Source organism: Rosa chinensis, chromosome 7 (genome assembly GCF_002994745.2).
Source record: "Rosa chinensis cultivar Old Blush chromosome 7, RchiOBHm-V2, whole genome shotgun sequence".
Lineage (NCBI taxonomy): Eukaryota > Viridiplantae > Streptophyta > Magnoliopsida > Rosales > Rosaceae > Rosa > Rosa chinensis.
Window position 1 is genome coordinate 9426264 of NC_037094.1, and position 9110 is coordinate 9435373.

General features: G+C 37.8%; 1 protein-coding gene across 1 annotated transcript; it reads right to left on the minus strand.

Annotated features, from left to right (window-relative positions):
* Positions 1-43: 43 nt before the first annotated feature.
* LOC112180844 (snurportin-1) lies at positions 44-2355 on the minus strand. Its single transcript, XM_024319406.2, has 7 exons — positions 1987-2355; positions 1723-1906; positions 1366-1616; positions 1146-1260; positions 929-1021; positions 531-674; positions 44-421 (listed from the first exon to the last, which is right to left on the minus strand). Exons 1-7 carry the CDS (start codon positions 2301-2303, stop codon positions 308-310), a joined length of 1218 nt encoding a protein of 405 aa, XP_024175174.1. The 5' UTR covers positions 2304-2355; the 3' UTR covers positions 44-307.
* Between the last annotated feature and the right edge of the window lie 6755 nt (positions 2356-9110).

The following is a 9110-nucleotide window of genomic DNA, read 5'->3' on the forward strand; positions in this document are numbered from 1 at the left end:
AAACAACCAGACTAATGTGTCTTGCTTAACAAGGTGATGGGGATGATGAGATAAAAGGTTGAAATCTTCATAGAAGTAACATAAATATATAGAAGTAGAGGCAAACGTTACAATAATTTGTTAAATTGTCCGAGTATACATAAATTAAGCATCGGATTCCATAGATTGAGCTTGCACCAGACGACTTGTCCCTGTATCAAACCACAACTCTCAGACTTTGTATGTATGCCAGTTCTAGAGGGCTTCACGAGCATTTAACAACAAGGTGTGATGCCAGCAGACAGTAATATGTCTGCCCAACTGATTATCAAACAGCCATCTCAACGTCAAGTGTATCTGCTTCATCATCTGATGAGCTAATTGATGCAACAAGATCATCAATTCTCAGGGGAGATCCTCGAGCCATACTCTGAAACATAATCTGCATGGTTATAGTCCAAAGAGATTGTCAGTATCAAAAAGAGTAACATTTAAGATTAAGAAAGAATGAATTGCACCAACAATTGTGAAGTGTGTACATATCTACAAACCTTGGAGTAAGTATCTGCAAATGCGCGTGCTCGGTTGGACGTGCCAACGTAGTGTAAATCAGCCCTCTCAAGCTTCCCATCCACAATGGTCAATCCTCCATCACCAATAGCAAAACGAAGAAGACATCCACTCTGCAATCCTGACTGAAAATAAAATAAAAGTCAATATAAAGGTCAGAGAGAAGACAAGGAATGAGGAAAGAAAATCTTCAAAATGTCCAGGCTCCAAACTGACACTTTAGTCTTTAGAGGGTTGAGAACACTCGGTAGTGCCAGCAAGTAAGCTAGTAAGCTGATTTGGCTCACAAGCACTTACTAGGTGCAGAAATACATGAAATTTAGTATTGGAAAAGAATGATATCTTAGAATATACAGAATTTGTTAACAATAAGCAATACCTGTTGTATAAAATCCAAATTTAAGCAACTAAACACAACTGGAGGATCATCCGATGTAGTCACTTTCCCATCATCTTGCAGCTCCAAAACTACCTAATCATACGAAACACAAGCGTGAAATAGAGTCAGCCAACCACAATGCAAAACAAGTGTCCAACCAACAAATAGACCAAATATAAACCAAGTCTTCTTAGCGCATTCACACACTGACAATTACCTGCTGATGGCTTGGGACCTGTCCCTTGCTATCTGTATCAATAACATACTGACTGCAATGCTCATCCTTCCACACCAACGCCAGTGGTGTATTTCCCGGTTGATAATGTGCATGCCTAAAGACAACAACAATTTTACATATTAGACACAAAGAATGTAAGCCACCAATAGTATAAAATCTGAAACACACAAACTTTCAGCTAGTATCAATTTCAGCTTACTTGTTATAAAACAGTATACCATCCTTTATGAAAGGCACCTCTCCGGCATAGGCATTGTGTAGACCAGCCAGATCGCAGCGAGACCACGGAACCAGGCTGAACCTATACTTATGATAATACGATGGAGGATCACAAGCTTTGGTCTCAGCCAGTTTCTCTTTCAACCAAGTAAACCTAAATTCAGTACTGCAGTTATAATAAGAGTAATTCTTCCAGCACACCATGTCAATCACGTAGTAAGTCTGGTCCATCTGCATTCATCAACAAACCAGCTAGACATTTCAACAAACACTTGGTGTGCAAAGCAATAGCAACAAGTAGTAGTAACCAGGCACAATGATCAAAGCTAATTTTTACCTCGTGAAATATACAGTCGAGTATGGAATACGACGGAGGACCCGACCCGTCTCGGTTCCGGGACCCGTGGGGCAGCGCCGACGGGAAACGGTGCAGAACGGTGCCGTTTCGTTGCCTACTGATCGTCGTTCCGTCGGATGAGACCACGAAGCATCGCCTCCCTGCTGGCCTCGGAAGCACATACCTAAATTCAGAGAGACGAAAATTCAAAACCGATTCATAAAAAGTAGTTCGAAATTTTAAGATAGGAAAATTCAAACTGACCAGTCATGGGGGAGGCGATGAGGGACGTCGATCATCCACTCCGGGAGCATGAGCTGCTTCGCGAACCACTTCCGCGCCGCCGGGCCTTTCAGCTTCGACGCGTCGCGGAGGTCGTAGTCAGTGGAGGAACTGGGCTCGGGTTCGGGATCCGAGGGTTGTTGTTCCGGCGGGAGGGAGAGGAGCGTGGAGGCTAAGCGCCGCGCTTGGAGCTCGGCGTCGCGGCTCTGCTCTTGGCGCTTCAGCGAAAGCTCTCTCCGCCTCTGCTGGTCTGAGAGCTGCGGCCGTTTGTACGGACGGCGGAGATCGGAGGGTGCCATTGTTGTGTCGATCGTCGTCAGTTGGGATTTGAGTTGTAATAGATTCAAAAAGAGGCCGCGGAGGGCGGAAATACAAATAATGAAAAGTTCAGGGGCTTAGATGCAATTGTTTTGAACGAAACGACGGTACTCGATGACGTTTTAACTAAAATTCCTTCTCCTAAAAAACTGAACACACCTAATTCCGGTGGGAAGAGTCTTCTCCTAGTTGATTTAGGAACAAACATTCAAAACATTTGATATTCGTTCTGAGCTGCTCTCAGAACTCTGTCGAAATTGACTGACCTGCACAGACAAATTTCCTAATTTGAATCGGATTTGACTTTGATGCGTGTCTTGCCTCCAATTAGGATTCCTTGTCCAATCTTGATTACTTTGCCGCCACATGTCTTGCACATGTCGTCCATGACATCATCTAGAAGCTTCATGATTATTCTTTATCCTCTCCTAACCCACTTAGGTATCCTAGTATCACCAGGACCCCTAGTCCAATAAGTACTCTGCATTTTTGCCATTTCTCATCATTTTTTCCGAGCTATTTCCTCCTTGCCTACCTTTTTAGACTCAAAAGTACCTAAAAACAAAAACTAAGTCAGAAATGATAATGTTAAAAGAATAGCTAAGTAAAATGTAAGAGAATAACATCAAAAACATAGCAAATATTGTTCTCATCAAATTCGCCCACCCTTAGCAATATCAAAACAAAGAAAACAAAAACTAACTAAACAAATCAAAACACACAAAAATAACTAAGTGTAGAAAACCTAAAACGAAAACACAACACAAGACTCCAACGAAAATATAAAGACTCAAAAACATGTACAACAATTTGACTCTAATGCCCTTCAACATATTGTCTAAAAAATCTCATATTTACTGTCTTACATGTCACCAAGAATAGCACTCCACTAAGACTTTGTCACATATTTTTTTAGAGTTAAATAAAAGATATATACAACATATAAACATGTACGACTTGGGAGCAACAATGGTGAGTGGTTGGAGCTTAGCATGCATATACAAGTAATGATTCAACTCAAAATGGATATACACTCTTTCTTCTCTCATAATTCAAGGCTAGTGCTTAAAAATTTCTTATTCACTCAAGTATATGTGAGAGATGATATATATATATATATATATATATATATATATATTAAGCAAAAAGCTCACATATAAGAAAAGAAAAGCGCACACACACACACATATATATATATAATTTTTTTTTTTTTTTCAAAATATCTCATGAAAGATATCAATCACATGCACAAATGAACTCAAGCCATAAGTTCAACAATTATAAACTCATCTCCACAGATAAAAGGTTATCCAATCTTAAGGATTAGAAAAGTCTTATAAAAGGGTTGTAATGGGACCAAGGCTTAAGGTTTAAAAGAAACGAAGGGATAAAGAAATAACAAAGTATCCTAAAAACAGAGTAGAGCACTTGATGATGTAAATAGATGAACGACATCTTACATCCATTGAGGCTTCATAAAAGGCCTAATGTCATCATGTTGGGTCCATGCTTTATTCTAACCTACTCTTGAACAAGCGTGAATTGGACAAATATCAAATTCATCAATGATGGACCTTCACTTCAAAACAAATTTCAAATCAACAAAGTATAAGGGACTAAAATCCATAAACATAAATATTTTTTCTTTTTCTTTTTAGCCGTATACATCATTTTTTTTTTCAACAATCTTTTTTTTTTCACGGCATGTACATACATATTTTTCATGGACAAGTCTACCCCCACACTTGGGCTTTCACCTCTTCTCAATTTGACGCCTTCTGCCTTTGCAAAGTCTCAAAATTAGCTTCACTAAGTCTTTAGAACAAATGGTAAGGATGTAACTATACTAAAATTAAGGGTTAGTGATTTTAGGGTGATGAAAGAAAAAACTTAATGTAGGCTCAATGAGGTAAAAAACGGATTTTCAAACTCACCATTCGGTAAAAACGGATTAGAACTGCACCCGCAAGGCAGCAAAGAAGCATCACATGACAGTGACTCTTGAAAAACTCAGCACAAAAAATATGCATGTCTTCAACCAACCCCTGCAAAGATAACCAAACAACAGTTTATAAAAAGAGACACCACATGCTTAAATCAAGACACATTAAGTACACAACAAAACTATTAGTAGCAACATCCATTTCAAAACTTCAATTCAAGAATGATAAAATTAAAGAACAGAAACTATCCTAGATGAAGCGACACCATATGAATATCAAAGAACGGAAAGTGAAGCAAACGGTAGAGGATACAGTAATACTATCACATCCTAAATTCATAAAGTGAAGAAAAAGTTTGGGATTTTACAAATACCACCTTTGGAAAAGACCTTATACTAAAGAACCTAACACATCTTTTAGAAGAAACAGAATACCTTCAGTGTTTTCTTAATCAAATCCTTCAACCATTTAATGCTCAATTCTTTAGCTTTCGCGGTTTGATTTTTCAAGCCATACTTGAAGTCATCAATGCACTTCAAGAAACATAGTTCCACCATCGTACTTCCCTGGAAATCCACAAGATCCGGGAACTGATCTAGTATGGAAATAGGAGTGGACTTGTCCGAAAAGAGAACTGCTATTATGGCCGGAGGTGGAATGTCTACAACAGTCTTAGAAGTTTGGAAAGATCTGTATAGAACACAATCATACACTACAGCAACTTTACGCAGAATCAAAATATAAAAAAATGTAAGGAAAAAAAAAGTAATAGATACCCCAATTGTTGCTGGAATGGAGGAAAATTCAAGACAGCGTCTATCCCTCCAGCGACAAGATCTGCCAATAAATCTTGAAAATTGAATACTGTAAATTGAAAACTCCTGAACCCTAAACCCCTAAATCAACAATCCAATCCACATAGAAATGGCGTTAAGATTATATACCTTCATTTCATTTGCATTGTCCTCCATTGCTTCTCTAAAAGCGACGACCCAAACCAAAAATGTACGAGACGATTGGGAAGAGGAGTGAGGGAGAGAGAGGTCCGGTTCGGGCAACTTCGATTTGATTTTGGTGAATGGTTTTAAAGGAACTGCAGTTTTTAATTTGGGCACGTTTGGATAACAAAGCTCTTAAAGGGCTTACTAAACCCCATCCTGGGATTGGATGATTGTGTATCTGGTGGTTTTATGGAAACCCATTGATAAATGAGAAAATGAACCCATTCACGCTAGTATTGAAAATGAATGAACGAATTGGGGAGAAGAACAGAAAAGATGTAGAGTAATAAGAGAAGGCAATTTTTTATTTTTTAATACAAGGGAAGGCAATTTTGCATTGAGAGGTGTGTGAAGCAAGGAAATTACATATTTCTCCCTAGTTTCCTCTTTTGGCTTCACCCCTCAGTTGAGATTGGGTTTAAGTCGGACTAATGATATAGGATGAGATTTTAACCAATTTCAATAAAAATTAATTAAAAAATGGCAGTCATATGAAGAAAAACAATTTTAAAATTAAAAATGTCGAATTACACTCCAAGTTTCCGTAAACATTTTTTAAGTTAAATATTTCCTCTACAAGATTGTTACCATTCTCATAATAGTTTCGAGTGATTTGTGTCAGCATTTGATTTGCAAATCAAGACCCCCCTTTTCAAAATCATCCATCATCCAAGCGATCGATCATGAAATGAAAATCAAGCAAGCTCACTTTCAAATTTTCAGTTCAATAAACGGTGTGGTGTTATCTTGGTCGAATGAAAATCTTCGTCGCAAGCTGACTTTCTGACATTTATATTGTTGTTGTTGAATCTTCTTGTTTAGTAAAACTAGGTATTAGATCCACTAATTTACCTAAATTTATACGTAATATAGTAACAATCATGCATATTAAAACGTCAACTAAAGATGTTATGAAGTTTATACATATTACAAAAGTTGGTGTTCTAACCGGACGTGCCTATTGACAAATTTCAAAATGTCAATTCTAGGCATGCTACATAGACACAAAACAATGTCTCATTCTCAAGGGGCAATAGTCTTCCTCCTCATTTGCTTCCTGATGTCATTCAAGTTATCCTGAAGCTCAGATGAAGCGTCATCTACTGACTGATCTTCAGATCTCTCATCCTCATCATAATCTTCTTTCGTGCTGGAACCTAATTCAAAATCAAATCTTCTATTGTAAGCACCAATGCCTTAGCCTTATGAGCTTCTTAAGGCTCTATTACAGTGCCTCAGCTCTTAATAGGAGTTGAACTTAGAATCAATGAAATAGGCTTAACTGGTTTCACAACACTTGGGAGTTTGTTTACTTCTTGTGGAAACGTAGATTGAACAGCAATAATACGATCAGAACCTTTGACAACTACCAGATCTTGTGTTCCTTCACAATGAGGTTTTGCATTAAGTAACCACAATGAGATTCAAAGAAGTTCAAGAAAAAGGAAACAAATTGAAGTTAAAAATAAGCATAAGGATCTTGGTTACAATAACTAATAAACTCTAGTTTAACTTACCCGCGAAGGGAATATTGTTGCTGATAGGTTAACAAACATGGGTTTGGCATCCACTGCATTAGTTTGGCAAGTAACCGCACCATCTACTCTATCTGCTTTCTTGCTTAGGGATGATATGAACTTTCATTATCAGCGTAATGATTGATTGGAGTTATATATGCTTTATTTGTTTCCCTTGTATTCCGGGATAAGGTTTATGTCCCCCCCCCCCCCCCTCTTTGTATTTTTTCTTTTTTATTAATCAAGTAAGAATAGGGGACGGTGGTGGGTTCCTAGAGTGTGGCAGACCCTTCTCCTTCAGGATTAAGGGTGGGACTTGCTCCTTACATCGTCTGCTTTTGAGGAGCTAATATCGCATGATCCCCTATTTGATTAAAAAAAAAAAACTTATTGTTATCCTGAGCTGAGATCTCTTTATTAGATTTAAAATCATAATGACATCTGAAGCTAACTTTAGTACAGACACCTCCGATTCCATTCCTGACTTCTGCATTGAACCATCTATCTATACCTCAGTCACATTCATCTTGCTATCTTTCAGCAGACTTTCATCCACAACTTGTTCATTTGATTTTAGCTCCGACGAAACTTTAGAAGCGTCAATTCCATTTGAGCTCCCTCTAATACTTTCTGCATAACAGATCTTGTTCCATACCATATAAGTCAAGTAAGAGAACAATATTTTGGCTCCACATGTCATCTAAGAAACAACAAATTCAGTAAAAATTTAGTAAAATCTCATAACACCACCAAAATTTTCATTAATGATAGAACATAAAGGACATTTGAAAATTTGGTGCGAATGTTAAATCTAAAAAGAGCAAAGGTGCAGAAAACAAGTTTGAATCATACAACTGAAAGGATTTTCGGGATGTAAGCTTTTTCACGTACCCTATCAATTATCAATTTGAGGGTTTGATATAGCATTCAGCTAAATTATTTTTACGTTAAGTGAGATTCATCATGCCCTATCAATTATCAATATGGATTAATTTCAGTTTAGTACCCTGTGGTTGGGGGTAACATCATGTTAGTCTCTGCTCTTTCAATTTGATCAGCAACATCTCTGTGCTTTCAATTTCAATCAGCCGTGCCCAAATTTTACTGTTCCGTCTAATTTGAACGTTAACTTTGACTGGATTGACAAAGTAAAATTTGGACGGAACAATAAAATTTGGACACGGCTGATTGAAATTGAAAGCATAGGGGTGTTGCTGATCAAATTGAAAGAGCAGGGACTGACATGATGTTACCCCCAAACCACAGTAAACTGAAATTAATCCATATTTCTATGATAAGTGAAATTCACCATGCTCCATAGTCATATTTTCATGAAAGCAAAAAGATAAAAAGGTGTCTACGACAAAAGTACAACTTGTTCATAAACTTATAAGTCATAACAATGACAACTAGGTTGGTGATTCCCAGCCTAAAAGAAGAGAGAAAGAATGGTGAAATACTGAATTGATGACTATGTGTGATTCCCATTATGTTTTTACTCCCCATATATTGAAGAATCATCAATAAGGAAAAAAAGGATGCATGAGAGCTATCTAAGGATTGAAAAGATGAAAAGCTTCTGAAAATGATCGAAACGCAAAGTCTATGATTACCAGCTAAGTTATTATCATCGATGACTCTTGCTAGAGGAGATAAACACTTTTAAGCAGGGAAAAGGGAACTTCATGATTTGCAGGGCACTAGACAAAATGTGTTATGTCCTTGATAGACCGATCATTTTGGTCTTCTGAAATTAACAAATAAAGCTTAAACTATGATCACAAAATAAATAAATACATGGGAAAAAAATACAAACAGTACTCCAATTATGGCCCATTCTAAATTTTCATACCCAACTTTTCGAAACTATGACAATGGTACCTGGAATTCCCAACCCGGCCCAATATTCGTACCTGCCGTCCATGATGGCGTTAAGCGGCATGCCAGGTGGCATTTCTTAAGGGATATTTTGGTCACTTCATTCACTTAGACTTTTTTTAATATTTTTTTCTTTCCTCTCTCAATTTTTCTTCTTCTGGTGATTTCACCAGACCTATCCTCTCTCTTTTGGGTCCCTATGCTCAGCTCTCAAACCTTGAGCACCACTGCCATCAGTTGGAGGAACACCTTCCTCCATGCCACCACACATACGGCCATACCCATGTCAGGAGCAGCGTCGTTTAGCCATTGGATAACCTACTCGATTGCGTCTTCAGTCTTCTTCTGGTCTTGTGCCTTGAGCATCGAAGCAATCTTCTCATCTTTAATGGTTTTTCTCACTTGAATCTATAGCTTCAGGATCTTCTGGTGTTCGCAATTGAGGCCAA